Consider the following 25,789-nt stretch of genomic DNA (forward strand, 5'->3'; position numbering starts at 1 on the left):
CCTCTGCCCCAAAAACACAACCTATCCAGTGTCCTGACCCACATCTTCTTCACTGTTCTGACCCAAATCCAATCCCTTTTCTTAAACTAGTCTTCCCAGTGTTCTTGTGAATAATCCTCTGTGTCCTGATTCACAGAACAAGAGCACAAATAGACGTGTGTGTACATCAGAATCTTGCCAGTGTTCCAACCCACAATATCTCAAGTATGCTAATCTACAGACATCCCGCCGTTGGGATCTATAGACTTCCCTGTAAGCCACCCCATAGTCATCCCAATGTCCCAAACCACAAACGACATCCTACCTCAACTCACAGTCTCTGTTTTATACAACATAGAACTTCCTCTCCAAGCAATGGTACGGAGATATTTCCAGAGATACAAAAAACTGGAAGATTATCTTGTCCCTTCTGCTGTTTCCTCTCATCAGCTGTGGATTCATCTCATTCAGGTATGTATCTTCAGCCATACTATTTCATCATAATACACAGCATGGCTTCTTGTATAGTGTACCAATATAAATGAAATATATAATAGCATTGAATACATGGATTTACACAAAGCTTGTATTCGCCATCTCTATACTATCTGTGTCCTTGTTTTGAATGCAGGAAAAAAGCAGCAGATGGAAAAAGAAACCTTATATTGAATTACTTTGATTTCTTCACCTCACCCTTTGTTGTCTTTTCATGGACGGTTATTTTCTATATTGGATTTCTGCTTCTCTTTGCATATGTCCTCCTGATGGATTTTCAGCGATTTCCTACTGGACTTGAGATCTCAGTTTACGTGCTGGTTTTTGTCTTGTTGTGTGATGAGATTAGACAGGTATGACGCCCACTGTGTGTAAGGATTGATACTACATCTTCAACATATGATGCAGACATTGTGATAAACTGCTTGTATATAACATTGAGCTTTATGCTCCATGTTTATTAGTGAGGACTTTTATAAAACCCAAAATGATCATATAAGTCCATGAATTCCTATATGAACCACACTCACAGACATGACACAATTAAATGTGCTCATGCCAAAACATTTGCAATATCATATATTATATATTATTGTCTATTTATGGAATAAAATGTATTCTAAATGCATTATGTTATTTTTTATCATGAGCACCAATGATAAGTTTTGTTTGAACATTCTTAAGGGACTTTTCATATTCATATTAGACACTGGTCTTATTCTATCAAAGTTGTTTAATCAGACCTGATCCTAGCTCTAAGCTCTCATACTTGTCAAAAGACAGCTGAGCACTTTTACCTTCCAGTAGCTCTAAATGATTGTATCACACCATAGGTCAGAGTTCTTCTACCTTTCCAAAGCTCTGGAATATCATAAACCACCAAAGCTCTACGTTATCCTTTTTCACCATAGCTTTGAGCTTTCCTACCTCAGCATAACTGTAACCACATCTACTTACTATACTCGACTATAGCTTTGAGATCTCCTACATAGCCATAGCTATTAGCTCTCCTAGAGGCCATAACTCCTTTACTTGCGATAGCTGTGATTCATTCTACTTTACTTTCGTTCTGAGCTCTCCTACATGAACATCGTTTTGGGGTCTCCAACATGACCATAGCCCTGAGCTGTTATACCTGTCCATATGTCTGAGCACTACTTCTACTTGATGGTAGTTCTGTGCTCTCCTACTTGAACATAGTACTGATTTATGATTCCTGACCACAGTCCAGCAATCTGACCACAACATTCTCACCTTACTATAGCTTCAAGCTCTCTTACTATTTCTGCTACCTGCCAACATTCTAAATACGTGAACACACTTCCAGTTACTTTACTTCTATAACTAAATCAACTAAGTTCAAGGCTCAAGAGAGATATTACTAGTTTTTATATAATTGGACAATGGATTAGATTTATATCTCTTAATGTGAAACCTTGTCAAATCTCTGTAGATACCTACCTTGTATACAGAACTAAGAACACCTACCCTGTCTGAATCACTGTGTATTAAATATATTGCATTCTTCTACTTATATACAGCACAAACTTCTACCGATGTCTTTAAATTCATGTAATGATATGTAACAATGTCTTCTACAGTATATACAGAGTAGCTAAACACCTCTTTCTTGGCAGATGTATATGAGTGGAGTAAAGTATTTTACTGATCTATGGAACATTATGGATATTTTAGCCATCCTGTATTTCATTGCAGGGATTATATTCAGGTGAGTTGCTTTCCTGTGTCGCTGGTACATCTTTTTAAACCTCAGTTTATCATGTGTTTCTACATAGGGTACCACTGTAGAATCCTTTGTCATTTGTGGGGAATGGAAATGTTACAGCTTTTGATGGGAAGAGCTAGGCAGATGTAGGCTGGATGCAAGATGCTCCTTGAATTGCACCCATATGCAAAAATGAGATTTTATTTTGTGGGTGTGATATTTATAGTATATGAGTCATTATGTTGTTTTATGGCGTCATTCACAAAGACAATGTGGGAGCGTGCACATATGTTTATGCGAGGATAATGAATAGGTTCATTTGTGCAAATAGTAATGTTTAGATGTTCGAGATATTCTTGTTCAAGCAAGCTGGGTCAGTAAATGAATGCACCTAACTAACTCACCTTTATACAAAAACAGCACTGTTCATGGTCTTGAGACTGGAGTTTACTTGGATGATCTTTCCCTGAACCCTGCTTTAAATCACAAGCGTAATACTATACAATAAATACAGTGGTTTTGTGGCCGTACAAGATACAGGCCTACATTTATCATCAGGAGACTATAAGGTATTTTGTAATGGAAGGAAAGAGTGACTATCCTTACAGCTCTTAGCAATCAGGAATATCCAAACATAGAGAATGGAGGCGGCACATGTTATGTAATTTTCATTCAAGAACACAACTTTATTTATATATCTTTTCAACTACAGGCCTTGAACTTAACAAACCAGTTGCAAAGCAATTACCGTCTCTCTCAATGATTAGTTTCAAATGAGTGTGATATGGAAATTAAATTCATAGAAATCACTGATCTCTATTGAGCCACAGACTGATCCTGTGTGCCCAAAGTCGCTTTAGAGAAATGCATGACTTATTATTCGAGTATCTTTCCTCCATTTTCTCCTCAAAAAGCATAATGGAGGAGAGTCAAAAATAAAAACAACACATGCACATGGCATAAGTCATATAATATATATTTGGATAGATACGGTTCATTAAATTATGGGCATGCTCACATAAGAAAAGGGCATGAGGGTCATTTACAAAGCTGCAAAAGTTTGGAGCTGCAGAGCAAATGCCATTTTGTGATGCACCTATTTATATGGGTAGCGCATAAATTAAGACATCAAGATGGCAGCAACTGCAAAAGTTTGCAACATCCGATGAATAACATGAGCAGATTAGGATTTTCCTTGCTAAATGTGCAATAGGTACAGGAATGCGCCTTACATTGCTGCTCACATTGCACCATCAGACAAAAATGTGATTTTGAATTGTAGGGTGCAACTAGCTTTTAGTTTTGCACATTTGAGTGGGCATGCACGGGTTAATGCATGGCTGCAGAGCTCTGTGCCCAGTGAAATGACATTCTCAGGCTTCAGCTTATACTTTATAAGGGCACCTTTAGCGTCTTTCAAGTTTATTTTCTGTAGATAAATGCATTATGGGGCACAGTTCTACCAACAAAACATTAAAAAATGTAAAAATATAATATATATACAGTTTTTGTGTTCCCTTACTCCCTTGATATAATGAGGACATGAATGACACTGGAACAATCAGTATTTTAGGAGAATAATGGAAAGTTTACATTAATGAAGGTGGTGGTCCAATACTGAATGTAGGCAGGACTTTTACTCTTTCTGACATGCACATTCTCATATAGACCAGCAAGGCTATAAATGGTCTTACAGAGTAGCTTCCAAATCAGGAAGTGAACATATTCATCTGCATTAGCTAAACAGTCATATAGGCAGTTGAGGAGCTGTGCAAAGCTATATGTGTGTGTGTGTGTGTGTCCATATGTTCTGAGGTTAGTACACAACCATATTTGACCACTGTAAGGATATATATTGTGTGTATATATCATACTTGGCAACCTTATGTTGGCCGGGTCTGGGAGATCTTGGAGGGCAGGAGGGGTGTATGGGCGGAGGGGGCGGGGCTTCACAATTTGCGTCATTTTGGCCCCGCCTCCCGGTGACGTGTAATGCCTGTTTTGGGTCTTTTTACAGTGTAAAAAGACCCCAAACAAGCATTACATCACTGGGGGCGGGGCCAAAATGACGCAAATAGCAAAGCCCCGGCCCCACCGCCCGTACATTCCAGCTCTAATTTTATTGATGGACAGATGGGCCAGATGCGGGAGAATCGCCAGCTCTCCCAGGAGTCCATGAGACCGACCTGAATTTCGGGAGTCTCCTGGACATTCCGGGAGAGTTGGCCAGTATGATATATATACACACATACAAAGGTCGGAGTGAACTGGTATATGGTCGTATGCCATACCACCACTTCACCTACTGCACTGATTGTAAAACTATCAAATTCCATTCACCTAATCTTTACATCTCTCCACTTCTAACTAGCCACTGTGTTTGTCCTGCATTCATGCCTTATCTATGCTTTATATTTAATTATTTCCTGTAATCCCAAAGGATTTAAACAAATATTCTATCCAGGTCTTTGGGTACAAATGTCAGTAACTAATCATTTGCATTGATCATGAATATGTATCTATATAATAGAGTTATCAAATCAATAAACCAGCTGATAAATAAAATAAATCCTTTTATCCATACAGCAATGTTATTTTTAAATTATATATTCATTTACGATTGGTCGCCAGTTTACAGACATTTTCATGAGTGCAGTATCGTTAAACTGAACACAGATTGAATCAGTGACTTAATGAAGCAGTCATCTATGAATATAGATGTAGCGATGTGACTTGTGTCTGACCTGTTTCCTTTTTCCCTAGACTGCACAGCTCCAGCGCCAGCTCTCTATACACCGGCAGAGTCATTTTCTGCCTGGACTACATCATTTTCACTGTCCGCCTCATCCACATCTTCACTGTCAGCCGAAATCTTGGCCCAAAGATCATTATGCTGCAGAGGATGGTGAGAGCAGAACTTCTCAGTGCCCTGTGTCTCTTCACAATACCCACAATAGTTTACTCCGTCAGCCTACATAACAGATGTAAATCTTGCCAGAGAGCACCATATAAAGAACATGGTGATGCAGAGAGAAAACCAGTGTATGATTATTATTATTTTATTTATACCGACATATAACGCAGCGCGGTACGGTGACATGAAACTTTGTTCATTGAAAATATGTGTAATAACATGAAACATAAAGTAAGTATGGTCCTGTCCTTACAATCTAAGGCTGGGTACACACTACAGACAATTTCTACCAATGTCATATCAGTAACGATTTTACCAATGAGTAAAAAAACAAAGAAAGTCCCGATCAGCATGCCGATACATGTGTACACACTATACATGTTTTAAAAGATTTACCCTCAGATCTGTGCTCTTCATCTATCATAACCATTTGCTGAAAAGATCATGACTCTGAACTCTATGGAGATCCCGATCATGAGTACATACACACTGCATAATTGGAAAGACATAATTTCATTGTTCATCATCAACATCATCATCAACATTTATTTATATAGCGTCAGCAAATTCCATAGCGCTTTACGAGATTTTTAGTCTGGTTTAAAAATCAAATGAAACGATACGATGTGCTTTGGAACGATCATCGTTCATCGTTTCAATGTACACACTAATGTAATATCGGGCGGCCGAACAGTCGTGGGAACACTTGATACACAGTGTTGCAGATGAAAAATTGTAGCTGTTGATGGGGAAAGTGTGTATGGCTAGTGTAAGGCAGGCATCAGTATTAAAACCACCACTAGAGTTAAGCCTATCTGCCACCTGCTGGACAAATTTCTCATGTTGTGGCTATGTTTTCCTGGTTTTGTCAACATCCCAAGTCATATATTTAGATTGGGATTGGGTGATGGCATCCCATACAGAGAGTTACTATAATATTCAACCCTGGAAAAATCATGACAGTATATAAGGATTGGAAATCATAGGAATGTTTATTTTTCTGCCTTCCTTTGCTTCCTCCCCATTTAGTCTCTTCTCTTTTCTCAGCTCATCGATGTCTTCTTCTTCCTCTTCCTCTTTGCTGTGTGGGTAATTGCCTTTGGAGTGGCTCGTCAGGGAATCCTCAGGTGGAACGAGCATCGATGGGAGTGGATTTTCCGCTCTGTTATTTATGAGCCATACCTGGCAGTGTTTGGACAGTACATCGCTGATGTAGATGGTAATCCATTTCCACCCTTTAGTTTATGTTTATATGGTGTAAGAAGGGAATAGTGACATTGGGGAATATTCTAAAAAAGAGGATTTCTTGGAATGTTGCCTTAGCTTGTCTTTGGGATTGTCCTTTATTGTACATATGTTGTAATCCTCACTCCATATAAAAAATAGGGAGAATACCCTGTATGAAGAGAAGAAAGAATGAATCATAAAACATTTTCTTGAGAGAGAGAAGAAAAATATCTGTAAAAAAACAAAGAATCCTAAATTATTTTTTATTATAATATGGTTTAAAACTGTATATTCATTCAAAGACATCGTAAGAGTACATTCCCCCACTGATTTGCTGATTACGAAACTGTAATGTAGAATAACTGAATGATAAAAATGATTCCATTGTAAAGCCCTGTATCTAGAAATGGAGAAATAAAAGGTTATATTAAGCACTGTTTCTATATTGGTATATAGTTTGGTCAATAGTACTTACCAGGTACTTCCTTATAAGGGGCCCAAAACACACTTAAGCTAATGAAATCATCTTTTTAATACTTGTCGGGATGGCGATAGCAGGGAATATTCTTCTATGGGGGAAATTTTGCTGGGTGGACTTCTATTAGAAACGCTGGGGTAATAAGGTATAGCAATGGCCTTGGATAATGGTACAACATGCAAATCCAGGCGTTGAAACTATTATCCCTCCATCAATAATAAGTACACAGGTAGGTGACTAATATGTGTCAAAAGGTTTTGTTAGCTGAACCGCCTTCTATATTACAAACTCTCATCACATTTACACTGGGAAATGTGGATTTGCAGTGCTTAGTTATATATCTATCTTTATAGAGATGAGTGAACCACTCTAGGTTTTGTTTTTGTTTCCTGGTTTTAACAAAACCAGGATTTTTTGCTATGATCACATACAAAGTTGCCAGCTAAAGCATATAGAGCAGAGATGTCCAAACCCAGTCTTCACGCGCCACGACAGGTCATGTTTTCAGGATTTCTGTCTGTAGAAACAAGTGGGGTAATTACTGACCCAGTCAAATAGATTAACTCACCTGTGCATGAGTCAAGAAATCCTGAAAACATGAACTGTTGGTAGCTCTTGAGGACTGGGTTTGGTTTGAACACCTCTGATATAGAGGGTTCAATTCCACATCGTTACTACACCTCGCTTCAGTTGGTGGCTTGACAGACCTGTACTGCAGCTGTTGCAGTGTTTGGCATGCAGTTACTGAATGCCATAATTGGTCAGATATGTATGGGCCGCAGCCAGCATCCCCTGCACAGACCTCTCATTTTTCATTCTGAAGCACCAAATTTATCATATGTGTAAGTATGGAATGTGTTCAGACAGTTGTGAGGCCCACATCATTTTATCTCCATTAACGGAGATCCGTATGAGAGTCCAAAGGTCGGGAACTATTTGCTATGCCTGAGCTTTTTCAACACATATCAGTATACTTCTTGGTAATCATTAGTGATACATAAAGTAGCTTACCTGTGACGACCTGCTGCTTTATGCTAGTAGTACTGTACTGAGAGGATGATGATGCTTGAGGCCATGCTGAAGATGATGATGATGCTTAAGGTGCAGCGGCTGTTGCTGAAGCTGATACCTATCTAGTTGTCCAGATATCTTTAGTTAAGTGTATAGTTGATTCTAGATTTGTCTGAGAGCAATAACATTTATATGGAATTTGGTAGAGTGGACACATGACCTCCACTAAACTGAGAAAACCTGGTGAATTGATGACACATATGTGGTGCAGGTCCAATGCTAACATAGCTATGTAATAGGATGCTGGCTATCATAGGTGGTTCCTCTTGCAAAGGATTGTTTAACAGTCAATTGTTCATTTTTATGATTTGTAACAAGCTTATTCTTTGCAGATGTTCCCCTCTGTAACAAAGGTTCAGCAGTATTCCTAGTGCTCAATCATTCTTTTTGGGAAGACATTATTGCGTTAAGACAGTCTATTTGCAAATGTAACTTAGCTGCAAGACTAGAAAACAATTATGAGGATGAGGATGGTGCATGTGAAGTCAGCTGGTATTTATGAATGCTGCTGCAAGATAATGGTGTAGTGCCTGCTACTATACATCATTTTACAGTCCCGCCGTTTTGCCACTCTAGCAATACAAGTCACCAAATGTATGAAGCTGCGATTTTGCAAACTGGCCCGAGTTTGAATTGAAAATACTCAGAATCAACGCGCTGTTTTCTATAGGCGGGATTAGCAAACACATCACTGTTACACTGCTGGGGGTAAATGTATCAAGCTGAGAGATTTCCGACGGGTTTGAAAAGTGGAGATGTTGCCTATAGTAACCAATCAGATTCTAGCTAGCATTTTGTAGAATGTACTAAAGAAATGATAGCTAGAATCTGATTGGTTTTTCAGCTTGATACATTGTTATGCTATAATAACAGGAGGCACAATACAAATTTAACTTATCATGGTTTATGGTTTAGAGAGGCAAAAATGTTTATTAATTTTCTTACGGGGGCCAAATTATTTTAAGAATAAATGAATGGGCCAAATTTCTTTAATGATTATATGTATGGGATTTTTATTTTATTTTATTATATTATAGTGGTTTACGATTTCATTACCAGTGGGAAAATAATTATATTTTTCTGGTGTGGCTACACTTAATATTTCCAGATGGGGACACCATTAAAAGTACATATTTGTTGCACTACAAGTGGCAGCATGCACTTGTGCACAGAAGGGCTAATCACCTATGTCTTTACTGTGCCAGTACAGAGCACTTCCTGGTGCAATACCTGCTGCATAGACCCAAATTACCTACGGGTTATCCCAAGGGTTCTCTGGACTCTGAAAATAAATTAAACTTGCTTACTAAACCTGCTTCAGACAGCCTGCTCCAGAGAGGGTGCTATCCCTCCAGCCTGCTCCAGGAAGGGCGCTGCCCCTTTAGCCAGCTTCAGAGGGGACACTGCTCCTTCAGCCGAATCATCTGCCGAATCATCTGCACTTTCTGGGTCCCCACAGGTGCCACCCATCCTGCAAGGGGTCCAAGTCACTGCCTCCCATGCCAAAGGTTCAGTGGTTGCTTCCTGTTCTATGTACTCAGTCTTCTTTTCTTCATTTGAGGCCCCAAAGATGTCTGGTCAGCCAGAGTTAGCTCATAGCACTTCTCATCCAGAGATGCCTCATAGCACTGCTCATCCAGAGATGCCTCATAGCACTGCTCATCCAGAGATGCCTCATAGCACTGCTCATCCAGAGATGCCTCATAGCACTGTTCATCCAGAGATGCCTCATAGCACTGTTCATCCAGAGATGCCTCATAGCACTGCTCATCCAGAGATGCCTCATAGCACTGATCATCCAGAGATGCCTCATAGCACTGCTCATCCAGAGATGCCTCGTAGCACTGTTCATCCAGAGATGCCTCGTAGCACTGCTCATCCAGAGATGCCTCGTAGCACTGATCATCCAGAGATGCCTCGTAGCACTGATCATCCAGAGATGCCTCGTAGCACTGCTCATCCAGAGATGCCTCATAGCACTGTTCATCCAGAGATGCCTCATAGCACTGTTCATCCAGAGATGCCTCATAGCACTGCTCATCCAGAGATGCCTCATAGCACTGCTCATCTAGAGATGCCTCATAGCACTGATCATCCAGAGATGCCTCATAGCACTGCTCATCCAGAGATGCCTCATAGCACTGTTCATCCAGAGATGCCTCATAGCACTGCTCATCCAGAGATGCCTCATAGCACTGATCATCCAGAGATGCCTCATAGCACTGCTCATCCAGAGATGCCTCATAGCACTGTTCATCCAGAGATGCCTCGTAGCACTGCTCATCCAGAGATGCCTCATAGCACTGTTCATCCAGAGATGCCTCATAGCACTGTTCATCCAGAGATGCCTCATAGCACTGCTCATCCAGAGATGCCTCATAGCACTGTTCATCCAGAGATGCCTCATAGCACTGTTCATCCAGAGATGCCTCATAGCACTGTTCATCCAGAGATGCCTCATAGCACTGCTCATCCAGAGATGCCTCATAGCACTGCTCATCTAGAGATGCCTCATAGCACTGATCATCCAGAGATGCCTCATAGCACTGCTCATCCAGAGATGCCTCATAGCACTGCTCATCCAGAGATGCCTCAGAACGCGCCTCATCCAGAGATGCCTCATAGCGCTGCTCATCCAGAGATGCCTCGTAGCACTGCTCATCCAGAGATGCCTCGTAGCACTGCTCATCCTGAGATGCCTCGTAGCACTGCTCATCCTGAGATGCCTCGTAGCACTGCTCATCCTGAGATGCCTCGTAGCACTGCTCATCCTGAGATGCCTCATAGCACTTCTCATCCAGAGATGCCTCATAGCACTGCTCATCCAGAGATGCCTCATAGCACTGATCATCCAGACATGCCTCATAGCACTGATCATCCAGAGATGCCTCATAGCACTGCTCATCCAGAGATGCCTCATAGCACTGCTCATCCAGAGATGCCTCATAGCGCTGTTCAGCCCGAGATGCGTCATAGCGCTGTTCAGCCCGAGATGCCTCATAGCGCTGTTCAGCCCGAGATGCCTCATAGCACTGTTCAGCCCGAGATGCCTCATAGCACTGTTTAGTCCGAGATGCCTCATGGTGCTTCTCGGTCAGAGATGCCTCAAAGTGCTGCTCGATCTATGATGCTTCACAGTTCTGCCCAGTCCGGGCTTTCAGGCCAGGTATATCCATCTCAGGCCTTCTGACATATGTGCTCAACCCGAGCTCTCCGAGCTGTGTGCCCATGCCGGGCCTTCCGAGTTGTGTGCCCTATCCAAGCCTTCCAAGTTGTGTGCTCAGTCAGAACCCCCAGAGATACATGCTCAGTGCGAGCCCCCAGAGATATGTGCTCAGTCCAAGCCCTCTAGGATATGTGTTTAGTCTGTGTCCTCTAGGATACGTGCTTAGTCTGAGCCCTCTAGGACACATGCTGAGTCTGAACCCTCTAGGATACATACTCAGCCCAAACCCTCTAGGATGTGTGCTCAGTCTAAATCAGAGATGTCCAAGATAATTTTTTTTGGTCCTATTGCTGTCTCAGTCAGGGACCCCTACTGTCCCAGTCGGGGTACCAGATAATAACTCCTGTTCTAGGATCTTCAAGACTCCTGTTTTATCTGTTACCTCTTCTTCCAGTGTGGATCCCAAGATTACCAAATCTAACTCTCCTTCCAAGGTTCCTAGTACCTCATTGTCCAAGTTTGCTAAGACTGCTGATTTGCTTTCTGTTTCAGAATACCAACCACCTACTTTTGATGGGAACTTGGCACAATTTTGCCCTTATAAAGTGTTGTCTAACTTATTTTCCGTCTGTTTCAGAATTGTTCATTAACCAACGAAATCAAGTAGACTTCATGTTGTCAAACTTTATGGGGAAAGCTCTGGAATGAGCAACTCCATTTATAGAGAGGAGAGATCCCGTTCCTTCAGGTATCCTAGGTATTACAGACACAGTAATTAAAGAATTTTCCCCATCAATTGCAGACCCAACATGGTTTTGATCTGTGCCATCTTCTATATCTGTGTGTTCTGTCTAATTTGAACACCCCTGTGTTCCCAAAAAGACTCGTAAATAGGAAAGTGAAGAAGAAGAGGACAGGGACTTTCTGGGTCTCAGCTATCCCTGGCCAGTGTTTCTATATATATTTCCATCCTTTGGATATACATTGGAAATCAGTGTTGAATTCACAGCTACTTACCCGATTCCAGAGTATGATTCTGATTTTTCCTAGTGATCCTTTATTTTCTTGCTTTATTTGAGCGTCATAGAATGGGGCCGAGGGTACCATTACGATCTGCCTATGTCTGCTGTACAACATCTCCTCTATTAAGCCATCATCATTTAATCGGATGCTGATCATGTGTACCTGGCCTTTAAAAGTCTGCCTTTTCCACTTCATCTATTGTTGCTGTTCCTTGCCTCCCTCTCTGTACTCCTGTGATTTGTTCCTGATTGATCTCTTTGTATCCGATTTCTGATTAGCTGATCATTTTGTACCTTTTTGTGTTACCCTGAATTTGGCTTTGTTGACATTGCTCTTCAGTGTTCCTTGGTACCCTTGTGGATCCTCCGGATTCAGACCCTGGCTCAGGGCCGTCTTTCCCATTGGGCACAATGGGCAGGTGCCCGGGGGCCCTGCAGCCCAGGGGGGCCTGTCGGAGGCAGCAAAAAAAAAAAAACCTGAAAAAAAAAAAGACAATACTTTCCTTGCTGTCAGCTGGCGATCCAGCTCCCTCCATGGTCTCCTCCTCTGTGCGTCACTGGCAGTGCATGTCGGGCGTGAGGTCATCCATTGCGGAGTGCAGCACGGAGGAGGAGACCATGGAGGGAGCCGGATCGCCAGCTGACAGCAAGGAAAGTATTTTCTTTTTTTTTTTTCAGGTTTTTTTTTTTTTGCTGCCTCCGACGGGCCCCCCTGGGCTGCAGGGTCCATATATATAGCCACTTTTTTTTTTATGTATATATAGGGCACTGCTTTGCCCGGAGGCCCAAAAGGTTGTTAAGAGGGCCCTGCCCTGGCTTGCTGACCTTCCTCCTGTGTACTCCTTCCGAGGATTCTCAGTTAATCCTGGTATCCTATATCTGTTCCTACTCAACAAATCCTGGTATCCTGTGCTATATTGTTTCTACTATTTCTGCCATTATATTATTGATTTCTTGGAACCCTGCGTTTGTTACCAGTGGAGTACAGTATATGGACTTGTGCAATCTGCATTAACCATTGCCTGCATCAAGTTATTTATCAGTGTGATTTGTGTTTCAAGCATAGAACTCAGTTTTCAGTTCCAACAACTCTCTGTGGTTTGCACACTAGGAATCCTAACACCCCACTATCATATCCACCAATTCATCAAGCTAGCATATAAACTTCCAATGAAGCATTCTCCATTTCTAAATAATTATTATTACTAGTCATCCTCCCATTTCCAACCCATTTCCAACTGTTTGAGGATTTTGTGAAGGGGATGCAAGCCACTCTACTGAAATATCAGACATGAGCCAATAATGCTATAATGTTTTACTGTTGTATTAACTATGCTATATTAATTATTAAACATAACACTTTAAGCTGTTTGGACAATACTAAATGAGTCAAAGATACAAGAGTAACTAACAGTCTCCACTGTCAGGGACAGATCTACAACTTCCCACTTTCAGCCCTTAGGGCAGTGATTCTAATTAAATTAATGAATATTCACTATTTTTTTTTTATTTATTAATTAGTATTATTACTAAAGTTGTTTGCATTTGCTATACACTACTGCACTTAGTTGCACTGTTACCTGCTGCAGACTTGGAGCACTCCTGGCTCAGGCCGCTCTCCTCGCTGTTTCCCAAAACAAACTGACGGCCATCATTAGGAGGGAGTGGTTTATACGAATTGCAGCTTATGAGGTTCTGACTTCAAAGGAAAGGGAGGTTTTGCATTGTTTTTTACATCAGAGGTGGGAAATTCTGGATCAATCTGAATTCTGACTCAGAACTGTCAGATTCAATGGATTCAAACCGCTTATCGGTGCTTTTTGTTTACAGCAGCTTTGGATGGTTTCAACTGAAAACCATTTGAATTTGAAGCAATACAATATAATATCTAATGAGCAAACATCATCCTTGGGGCCAAATTAATATTATCGTTTTTTATATAGCGTCAATCATATTATGCAGCGCTCTAGAGAGAATATGTAATCATTCATGTCAGCCCTTGCCCTGTTGGCGCTTACAGTATAAATTCCCTACCTCACACACACACGCCCACACACACTGGGGTCCATTTTGTCAGAAGCCAGTTAACCTACCAGTGTGTTTTTGGACTGTGAGAGGAAACCTATGCAAACATGGGTAGAGCATAGAAACTCCAAACAGATAGGTTACTGATCGAAGAAACAACTCATGACCCTGGTGCTGGGAGGCAGCAATACTATCCACTGTGCCATTATGCTGCCTCCCAAATCTATTCTATGGAATAATTATGTCATTTCATATAAAACAATGTTATGAATGGTCACATTCTATGGGCTAGATTTACTAAACTGTGGGTTTGATAAAGTGGAGATGTTGCCTATAGCAACCAAGCAGATTCTAGCTGTAATATATTTCGATAATTCTGATTGGTTGCTATAGATAACATCTGCACTTTTTCAAACCTGCAGTTTAGTAAATATACCCCTATGACCTTTTCAAATGCAATAATTTTTCAGTAAGCTCATGATAACATGTTAGAATATAAATGTTATTTCAATTAGCTAAATATGTACCCTAAAGCTTTGGATTTTTTGCTAGTTTTACAAAGTGTTTAGAGTCTACTTTTGTTAAGTGATTTGCCACATTCAGATAACTTTAATATATTCTATTGTACATGTATCATCCCTTTTTACTGCTTGGGTGTGTGCACAGATGTGTGTGACTTTTTGTATATTACCTTTTATCTTGCTTTTTCTTGCACTGTGCCTCCACCCTAGTAAGGGTTCTGTAGGATCTTCCTTGGGTAATGTTGATGGATTTGCAACACCAGAGGGAGACTAAAGAACCGTCCACCCATCTACTTCAGACCACAGACACACAAATAAAGCAAAAATACACCAGACTGGTCTTTAGAAGCCACAATGGGACATTAATTAGTGGGTAGTGTACTCCTAAAGTTTTGTTATTAAAAAACAATATTTTTGAGGTAGCTTTGAACACAGCAAGCACAGTAAATATAGGACAATTAAGTGCAAACATATAATCTATCTTATAGGAATGGTCTCGTCAAACAATAAACACAGTTTGTATTTAATGCTTCTTTATATTTCCTCACAATAAGGATTCTCTGCGTTTGGAATTCTAAAGTTCTACATTCAATAATCTTATTTTAATATCATATTTTAATATAAGTGACTGTTGGGTCTGCTTCCATCTAACAGTCTGCTCATGTGAGCCACATAGAGCCATTAATAAAATCTGAATGTAATTAAACCAGACAGAGATGAATTTTTAGGAGACCATTAAATAATACTATGCCTGGGTCTCTAAAGTGTCTTGATTTGGTCCCTTTACAGTCCCATCATTACTGCTAATGTCTTCTGTCCTGCTCCTAGGCACCACTATTGATTTTGATCACTGCACTATTACTGGGAATGAGTCAAAACCACTGTGTGTAGAGCTGGATAATGACAACCATCCAAGATTCCCAGAGTGGATCACAATCCCCTTGGTCTGTATCTACATGCTCTCCACCAACATCCTGCTGGTTAACCTGCTTATTGCCATGTTTGGGTGAGTAAAAAAAATAAGGAAAATATTATAGACATGTAAGCAAGACAAAATAACATTTATTTACTAACGTGTCAAAAGGATGGACGCTATGCACTTGGGACAAATACTGCAAGGATTTCACCCAGGTCCATTGACATGCAAACTGAGCACATATTGCTTTGTAATTAGTTCATGTAATGCTACACATTTGCATAGGATCAATCGCATTGCATGCAACCCGTACATTTTATATATGTGAAAACTTGAAAATAAATAAATAAAAAAAGAATTTGCAGGGGCGGTACAAGTAGTCTCAAACATGTAGGCCATGAATGGCGCTGGTTTAAGGTAAAATCTAAGGGAAGTTATAGAGTACGACAACCATTGTACTTAAGGCAAATCTCAGTAGGTATTGTGCTGACTTCTGCTTTTCCTACATTTAGATGACATCACTTTCTTAACTAGTGTGTTAAGCAATGTGATATGGATCATGTAATACAAGTAATGGATTAGGTAAAATCAACCTCATTTTCCCCTTTTATTTGTATACACATAGGTTAAACCCTGACAAACCTGTCTGCTTTGTTTGCTCTTTGTCTATTCAATAAAAAGAGTGTGGTTTACTGGGAGCCATTGTTATAGCTCCAGTGACGTCTTACTTTGCCTGAACAGGAGAACTCCTGTGTTCGAACCACTGAAGTAAAGTTACTTTCTAGCCAAAGGTGGAGGATAGAGCTTGATAGTCTGGAGTTTTACACTGAGAACAGTAAAATAAAAGCCTTTTATCAACACAAAACAATAATAATATTTAGCTTGTTGCACCTTTACAAAAGTATTGGTAGCTTTGCAGTAGGAATATTACTAGATTTATATTTTGCTATAACTACATCCAGACCACCAGTCACCAAATCTGTTATATTTGGCCCACCTATTGCTATGTGAGGGGATTCCAAAACCAATATTCATTAAGAAGAAATATATTTACCATTATGATATTTGTTTTGTTTGTAATCTATGATGTATTTTTGTTAGTAATAATGTTTCCCTCTCTTACCAGATACACAGTGGGCTCAGTTCAGGAAAACAACGATCAAGTATGGAAGTTCCAGCGATACTTCCTAGTTCAAGAATACTGCAGCAGATTGACCATCCCATTCCCCTTCGTCATCATTGCTTACTTCTATATGATACTAAGGAAGATGTTTAGCTGTTGTTGTAAACAACAAGAACCTCAGCCTACACCTTGCTGTAAGTTACTAACATGTTAGATATCATGCTGCCTTTTCTCACAGTGAAGCAGTTATTGTAGTAGTTGATGTATAATATTATATATAAGAGCACCTTAGATGTCACTGGGTACTTCAGGGTGTGGATAGAAGTCTGCCTTCTCAGAGGAGATAGTGTCAATATCTCTCAAAGATCTGGGTGCCAGATGTTTTAGTGTCTTTCAATGCTGTACTTTACCCTGATGCTGTTGGAGCTATGGATAGAGAGCTTCCAGATTATCCCAGGTAAAGTCACACTCTCACGAGAGAAGACTGGGAATTCTGGGAATTCCTGGCCTTATGCTTAATCTGCCACGTGCACAAAAGCAGAGTAGCCAACCCACCCTGTGTTGCACACTGTTATTACCATTTAAGTTGGTTATGGAGGTTACTATGGTGCTCTTGGTGAATATTTTTTTTTAGAAAGTTGTCAGGTATTTAATAAATATTTGCTCCATCTATACATCATATTTACCTCGGCAAAAGCTTTTCTAGGCATTATACAGACAATAAATTAATTATTCATAAATTATGTGTGTGTAATTGTGTCACCTTTTATTTATGTTTAGTTCCTGTTTGGTGATATATAAACTCAATAGTCCCAATTTTTGTGGGACAGCTTTCATTTTGGAACAGGAATTGCCATTGGTGGTATAGTTATTTTTATTATTATTATTATTATTTTTATTATTATTATTATTATTATTAGTAGTAGTAGTAGTAGTAGTAGTAGTAGTATCTTTTATTTATAAGGCACCACAAGGGTCAGCAGTGCAGTAAAAAATAAAATACAAAGACCAGACATTCTGAATGAATAAAAATACAGGTAACACTGTAATGTAGATCAAATTATTTATGGGACAGTGAGTGAGAGTGATGAGAATGACCAGCATGAAGTAGGCCTGAGCTTAAGAAAACGGGGCTAGGGAAGCAGGAGAAGAGGTACAGAGGCTGATGGAGTAATAGAAGGAGAACTCAAGGAAAGAGGACTCTGCTTGTCAGAGCTTATATCCTAAAGGAAAGGGGAAGACACAAATACAGTGGTACCGACTAGAGGTGACAGCTGAGACAAGCGAGTTAGGAGGAGGACTGATAGACTTGAATAAAGAAATTTGTCTTAAGGGCACCCTTGAAGTCTTTGAGAGTAGAGGCTACTCTGATGGAACGTGGGAGATCGTTCCACAGCTGGGGAGCAGCCAGGGCAAAGTCCTGGAGGTGGGAGTGAGAAGAGGTGATCAGTGAAGTAGTGAGGCGGCGGTCATTGGCAGAGTGGAGGGAGGAGTGTAGGTAGACATGACGTTGGCGATCTAGGGGGGGAATTGATTGAGAGCTTTGAAGGTGAGGGTACTGTGAATAATTGCCACTTGCCATGACTGACTGCACACCTAATTTTCCTATGAAAACTGAGTTGGTTGTCTCACAGTGGAATTTGTGGGGCACCAATTTGTAAAAAATCAATTGTAAAAATGTAGCCATTGTTTCGGGTAGAGGTTTCTGGTTTCTCTCTTGGTGAAAGATTTCTGAATAAACTGATTTTTCATGCAGCTTAAATTTCATTAAAAATATTTTTGTCATGAAAATACACTGGCGTCATTTCAGATGCTATCCCAGGCAATAAAATAGTTAAGTCCACCCCTCCTCACACTGCTGTGGAAACTGTTGTTTCATCACTGAATGAAAGAGAAATAAATCCACAAACTTACTTCTTATATATAAAGTTTCCCCCCTTCAAATGAACACCAATCACCTGCTCAATGCTTCATTTTCTAATGCTGGCCACTTGTGTGTGAGGTTATGTACAGTCAGAAAAATTCTGTACAATCACACTGTAGCGACACTCGTTTTTATACTGATTGGAGCTGATTCATTAAGGAAAGTAGAGCAAAAAAAGGAGTAACTTTGAACCTGGGCAAAACCATGTTATAATGCAAGGGGTGCAAATGAGTTTATTATTTTGCACATAACAAAAATACTGGCTGTTTTTCATGTAGGACAGAAATACTTGATAGCTTTATTTTTGCACTGACATTAAAAGTTGATCTAGGACATGCCCTACTCCAACTATAAATCTTTCCTCACATTTAAAATTTACCTCCCCCTCCAATGCAACATGGTTTTGCCAAGGTTCAAAGTTACTCATTTTTTTTTGCTTTACTTTCATTAATGAATCATACCCATTGTGTTTAAAAAACGAGCTATTGCTTTAAACACATTTACACTTTTGATCTTGCAGACCAAAAGGACATTTTCAGTTAATGCAAAAGGCAGAGCCGCTGGGGATTTGTAGCCGATAATTGTGAGCTTCAATCCAATTCTTTTGGTTAAATCATTCCCACTCAGCTCGATGTGATTATATTTGGTGATCTACAGTTGATTGTATTGGATCTTTAGTCACTCACACATGTCCATTCTTAAACATTTTCACAAAAACGATTGAATGACCAGATTGTAATTTGTATGCTTAAGCAAAACATACTTCATGTAAAGAATCTAAATCTCTCATTAGACAACTTGTGGATGGATGCAGTTATCTGGTCAATTAAGTGAAGGTCGACAGAGGTTTCATCTCAGTAACAAACAATTTTGTAAAGTAGAGGCCCTATTTGTGGGAGCTATATGGTGATGATGATGATTTGAGGGGTGGTGGATACATTTGTGTAAATATTTTAGGAAGAATATATTTTAGGAAATGCAGTAGATGCCCAAACATTGTCCTAGGAGGGCAAGATGTTGGGTCTTCATTGTGATGTATGTACCCCTCATTTTTGTGTGGCCTTGTGATGTTTCTATAAACAACTGTCCCCTGTATGTAATGAGCTCTCTGTCTCTAGGCTTCAAGAAGGAGGATATTGAGACCCTGTCCTGGGAAGCTGTGATGAAGGAGAATTATTTGGTGAAACTGATCAGCCAAGCAAACAACAACATGGAGTAAGTGTCCTTTATAGAGGTAGGAAGGAGGATGGTATTGGCAGGCAAGGTTACTATTGGAAAGTAGAAATAAATCATTGATGTGATCCTTTTAAATGTTTTATTATTGCTCTTAACAATGTGATCCTGCCACTGTGCTCAAGCACTGAGTGACAGATCACTTTCCAGTTTCCCCACACATATGGGTGGTCAAATTGGATGAGATCTGGTAGTTTTGCATTTGTGCAGATTGGACAGATGACATTGGGCGTATGGTAAGAAGGTCTCCACACACACATCAATATAGTGATCATGTTCCGACAAGGTGTATAAATATCCCAGAAGTGATAAAGTACATTTCAGTTGTATAACTATTAGACATACTGAACAGTGTTGGAGCCATACATGCTGATATATGAATAAATGAGGATAGAAAGATGGAATATTTAACATTGACAAGAAAGAATAAAGATACCAGAGTACAAAGGAAAACATAGATTGTTAATTAGGTGTAATATGTAGCAACATGAAGGACTGCAGACTATATGGGTGAGGTTGGTGCAGTTGGCAAATTTATAGATTAGCATAGTAACAGGTAGTGACAAAATGTTGCAAACCATCATGGACACATTGCTCAGGGATTGACATGACTAGCAGGACATTTTTTGAATGAGTAGATATATAACAACGTGGAATCACATGAATTATGTGCGTTAGCTATTTAAAGTACACCTGTCACCTACTGGATGCTGCTGCCTTCACTGGCAAAAGGCCGGTTCTGGGCATGCGCTAAGCGATTTTACATAGAATACGGCACGTGTTGTCTGCAGCCAATTTTAATGAGAATGCAACTAATATTGATGGGAATGCAACTTACCAATCAGTAGGAACCAGTGCCTCTTACATATGTAACATAGCTTTACACTAGGCACTAGGGGGGTATTACAGCTATTAGGGGATAAAGGAGGAGACCTGCCCCAGGTCAGGGAAGTAGTCAGTAAGCGGGATAAGATAAAGTGTGTAGGAGTGATGGAAGGAAGCACAGAGAAGCGAGGGAATTTCAGGAGATTGTACATAAATGTATCTGTTCTCTGCTCTGAAATTACCTCTGCTTTCTGGCAGGATGGAGCACAGGTTCAAGAAGTTGGAAGCAAAGGTAAATCCAATGTCTTTATCTTACTGTACTGCACTGCACTGCACCGATGCATGCTGTTTAATTCATGTCTATACCTATAAAGGGGCTCATGTAGAGTTGGATGAATTTGCGCTTCAAACATAAACAGGAAAAGTCGCACACATAGAAAAGTGCTATTACATTCATATGTTCAGTCTTAAGATGCCTTCAGCTGTGTATTACAATCATATGCGCCAGGCTTATGTCAGAAGTAACAATTGTGTATACTTATGACCCGCCATAGCATAGGGAAAGCATAGAGATAGATTAAAGATGTGGCTTGACTGTGTTAGTAGTAAATGCGAAAGTCACATTACCCTATTTGTATACAGTATAATAAAGTAATGAAGTCTCATATACACAAGAGAGAATAGTGACTTGACAGTATTCATCATCATCATCATCATCATCATCACCATAGCGCCACTGATTCCGCAGCGCTGTACAGAGAACTCACTCACATCAGTCCCTGCCCCATTGGGGCTTACAGTCTAAAATTCCTAACACACACACACACACACACATACACACACACACTTGTTAGCAGCCAATTAACCTACCAGTATGGTTCTGTAGTGAGGCTGCAAATACGGGGAGAACATACAAACTCCTCACAGATGAGGCCATGGTCGGGAATTGAACTCATGACCCCAGTGCAGAAGTGCTAGAAGGCAGAAGTGCTAACCACTTAGCCACCATGCTGCCCAGTGTTATTAATAAATGCAAAAGTTGCATTAACCATATAAAATAGAATTAAATACAAAATACAAATTAAATGAAATTCAATGAAATTAGATGCAAATATCTGTTATCCTTTTAAAAATCTAATTGAGATCTTCTTTCCTGTCGCTGTCCAAATTAAAATATCAATTAAGTAATGCGAATAGACGACCCTGTCTTAGTATAATTTAGCAGGCACACTAGTTAATTTAGTACTATCAGCTATAGGGGTATTTTACAATAAGCCAATCAGGAGCTGCTGGCTAGTGCTACTGATCGTTGTCATCGTCATTGCATCTCTTTGCATCAGCCCTCTAGCGCCCTCTAGCGCCCTCTAACAAGAAATACACTTCCAGACAGGAGTAAATGCATCTGCTTCTAGGTCTATGTCAGTCACAATTGCATGAGCTTACTCGACTTGGTCTACGCTTTCCGCCACCTTCCCCCATTCCACCTCTCTGTAAGTGTAAGAAGTCCGAAGTGTTAGATGCGACAGAATCTGCACATGGACTTATATGTACGAATCTGCAAAACAACTGATGTATTTCTAATTCTACATGAGCCCCAAAATGTCCATTTCCATACCTTTTTCACTTTGTCTTGTATACATACTCTCTTAACTGTATCTGCTTTTGTCTCTCCACAGTTACACGACTTGAAAGTATTAGTGAAAGATATTAATAGCAAGATAAAGTGACATGGTTTACTCGCTGGAAAATATATGGTAAGTGACGTACCCACTGAATAAACACTTAGGAGTATATTTACTGTGCGGCAGTTCTGTAGAACTGTCGATTCCCGGAGCTTTGAAGTCATTTTTTAGAACAGCACTTTTATTAAGGACAAAGCCCATTAGGTTTTGTTTTTAATAAAATTGCCGTTTGAAGAAAATGACTTCAAAGCGCCGGGAATTGGAGGTTCTATGGAATCGCCGCACAGTAGATATACCCCTTAATGTGTTTTTATGCAGGGTTTGTTTTATTTTTATTTAAAGAAGTTGACAGGGGTTATTCTGCACAGTAAACCTTCATTTTCTGCATATTGGCATTTATCAGTATGAGTGGAATTGGTATCAGTTACTCTACTATTGATTAAGGATGTATCCTCCATAGATTTTAGAAATGCAATGATGAACAGCAACACTAACTAGCCGCTTCTTATAGTATGACTGCGGATTGACCCCTCCCACTGATAATTCATTACTGTAGCACTTATTACTCCTAACGTAAATCTGGTACATACTGATGTACAGCTGGATACATCTTGACTTCCGACTGAACATATACATGTAAATGCTCTTCATGCATGCTGGCATATATGTAAAGAGCATAATTAAGGAGGGAGTATATGTACTATACCTGCATTTCTTTATTTGGGCTGAACGAATGATGTGTGAATATTCTTTTGCACAGAATTGTTATCACTATTATGTTTGTATGTTCCATAAATGTTAAAACGATAAACCTAGTAAAGTGTCCTGTAAGTCATAATTGTTTTGGAGGGTGATTCTTATAAAGTAATAATAATAAAAAATATTCAGTTATAGTTTTACATATGTGATGCTTTTTGTTTGGGATACTAGTGCATGAGCTTGTGTAGCAAAAAAATATTTTTTTTTATTGTAGTACCGTGTCAGCCAGAAAAATCTATGTAATGTTGAATACTTTCGTGTCAAAAAAGACAAAAGTATTATAGGAGTGATACCTTTATTGGCTAACCAAAATATGTTTTTATAATTGCTGCTTTCAGAGCACAGAGGCCCCTTTATCAGGCAAGTTTACAAATGAATGACTGAGAAAAAGGCACAACATTTAGGAGATGTTACATCAAGCAATTTGTACTGGGGGGAGGGGCAATACATAATTAAGATAAGCTAAAGTAACAAAATGGAGGTTTTTGTTACGGATGGAAGAGTGAAAGTCTTAATACTCAAAGGTCTTTTTAAAAATGACAGGGAGAGAAAAATCTGGGAATTCAAGCTGATAAGAACATACCAGTCATTGACTCAAGGACTCAAACTAACACCACCCACTACATAGACACACTTCACACCCCATAGCAGAGTGACTCCAGATCTCTGAACTCCTAGGATTTTCACTCTTCCATCCGTAACGAAACCTCCATCGGTAACGAAAACCTTGATGTAACATCTCTTAAATGTTGTGCCCTTTTCTCAGTCATTCATTTGTAAACTTGCCTGGTGAAGGGGCCTCTGTGCTCTGAAAGCTAGCAAATATAAACATTTCTTTTGGTTAGCCAATAAAGGTATCACTCCTATAATACTTTTGTCTTTTTTGAAACAAAAGTATTCAACATCACATAGTGCATGAGCTTAAATGTCCATTACACCATAAGCAATAAGCTAGCGATCTTGCTTTCCTGTATTCATATTATTTGCTTCAAAAGAACAAAATCTATTCGTAATTTAGCATCCTACTAAGGCTAGGTATACACTGGAGAATTTTCCTACCGATCTGTTATCTGCAATGATTGTATCTGCGACTGAAGGTTTGACCGATTGGGAGATTCATGTGCACACACTACACATGATTTACCTTCAGATCTGTGCTGTTCATCTGGTCCTATAGTCATTTAGAGAATGACAGAACAGTATGCATTCATTCATTCAGTCATTCATTCCGGTCACGCTGGTTAACCGCCTTGTTATAGCTATCCACGTCATAATGAATTTCGTAAGCTTCTGTGACTCAAACAACAAAATATTCAGTCTCTGAACGAACAAACAAATTATTCCATCTTCAAAAATCTCTACATTTAGTCACCAGTACATGGTCATTGCCGATATTGGCTGAAAAGACCATGACTCTTAAGCTCTATGGAAATCATGATCGTGAGTGCATACACACTGCAGGATCAGAAGGTGATTGGAGCGTGATTATTAAACAGTACGACCAACCGAATGAAATGACAATTGACACTTTGGAATGACTGTCGTTCGCCGTGTAAGTATACACACTAACGTGATATGTGGCGAGCGGTCGTTTACCGGTGGGTTGGCCTGATAATCGTCTGAAAAACCTCCAGTGTCTACCTGGCCTGAGGAAGTGCACAAATAGACAAATGACCACTCTAAACATTAACCTGTCTTTATCACTCCCCATGCCCTTCAATCCTTTGTCTCTTTACCCTTCCCATTTCCACCCAGAAATCCCCACTCTTGCAATCCTCCCAGGTTGCAGCTTCTACAGAGGAGATGGGCAGAGTGTGCTTAGAAATTGGCTCCATCATTGGATGCTCTTGTATTACCTGAAGTTTATACTTAACACCATGCTATACCTCTCTTATTACATAGCCTTAAACTTTCTATGTCAAGTAATAATATGGAATAGGTGACTGATGAGGAGATATTAACCTATGTCCAAAAAATATTTATCTTGTAAAACTATGAATTACTGCCCCCGGGAATCATGAACAACTTTCACTTTCCAAACAAGGAAATTCCTTTGACAGCTGTTTATATCCTGAATTTTTGAATTTTTTGGGGGAAAATGGTACAATGATGCTTATTGTCTTACAAGACAGACCTGTATAGTGTGAAGCAGTAAATAAGATGAATGCTTACAATACATGTAGCAGTGAATGTAAGTGTACAGGAAGCAACAATGCCAGCTTATCACAACCTACGATAGACATCTGTCTTATGTTTACATCACTTTTTATTTACAATATATAGCATTTATCCGTCATATTTTCCATATAAGTCTCTATGCCTATGTAGCTGCCTATTGCTGCCACGTTAAGGGATATCTAGATCTAGCGTTATCAGGGCCGGATTAAGGGAATGGAGGCCCCTGGGATAAGGGGGCCTCCATTCCCCCGTGAGGGCCCCCCCCCCCCTCGTGATCCAAGCTCCCCGCCCCCCCCGGCACTTACCTCCTTCTCCGGCGCGCTGTACGCTCTTTACTGAGGAGATCTTGTGAGAGTGAGACTAACGAGATCTCCTCAGTAAGGAGACTACAGCGCGCCAGAGAAGGACCGCAGTGAAAGTGCTCAGCAGCACTGATCGCGCCGGGGGCCCCCGACCAATCAATACTGCTGCTGAGCACTTTCAAGGGCCCCCTGGATGCCATAGGCCCCTGGGTGGGAGCCCAGT

At 40.0% G+C, this 25,789-nt stretch overlaps 1 protein-coding gene across 1 annotated transcript in view; it reads left to right on the top strand.

The window, feature by feature from the left end:
* Positions 1 to 25,479, top strand: part of TRPM8 (transient receptor potential cation channel subfamily M member 8) — a 74,407-nt gene extending 48,928 nt beyond the window's left edge. Inside the window, exons 17-27 of the mRNA XM_075180412.1 lie at positions 338 to 450; positions 611 to 827; positions 2,112 to 2,203; positions 4,964 to 5,105; positions 6,162 to 6,333; positions 15,453 to 15,630; positions 16,667 to 16,857; positions 19,706 to 19,802; positions 20,904 to 20,937; positions 22,322 to 22,399; positions 24,842 to 25,479. Coding sequence (XP_075036513.1) covers positions 338 to 450; positions 611 to 827; positions 2,112 to 2,203; positions 4,964 to 5,105; positions 6,162 to 6,333; positions 15,453 to 15,630; positions 16,667 to 16,857; positions 19,706 to 19,802; positions 20,904 to 20,937; positions 22,322 to 22,372 — 1,287 coding nt within the window. The 3' untranslated portion in view covers positions 22,373 to 22,399; positions 24,842 to 25,479. The remainder of the gene's footprint in view (positions 1 to 337; positions 451 to 610; positions 828 to 2,111; positions 2,204 to 4,963; positions 5,106 to 6,161; positions 6,334 to 15,452; positions 15,631 to 16,666; positions 16,858 to 19,705; positions 19,803 to 20,903; positions 20,938 to 22,321; positions 22,400 to 24,841) is intronic.
* The last annotated feature ends 310 nt before the right edge of the window (positions 25,480 to 25,789 follow it).

Source organism: Mixophyes fleayi, chromosome 7 (genome assembly GCF_038048845.1).
Source record: "Mixophyes fleayi isolate aMixFle1 chromosome 7, aMixFle1.hap1, whole genome shotgun sequence".
Lineage (NCBI taxonomy): Eukaryota > Metazoa > Chordata > Amphibia > Anura > Limnodynastidae > Mixophyes > Mixophyes fleayi.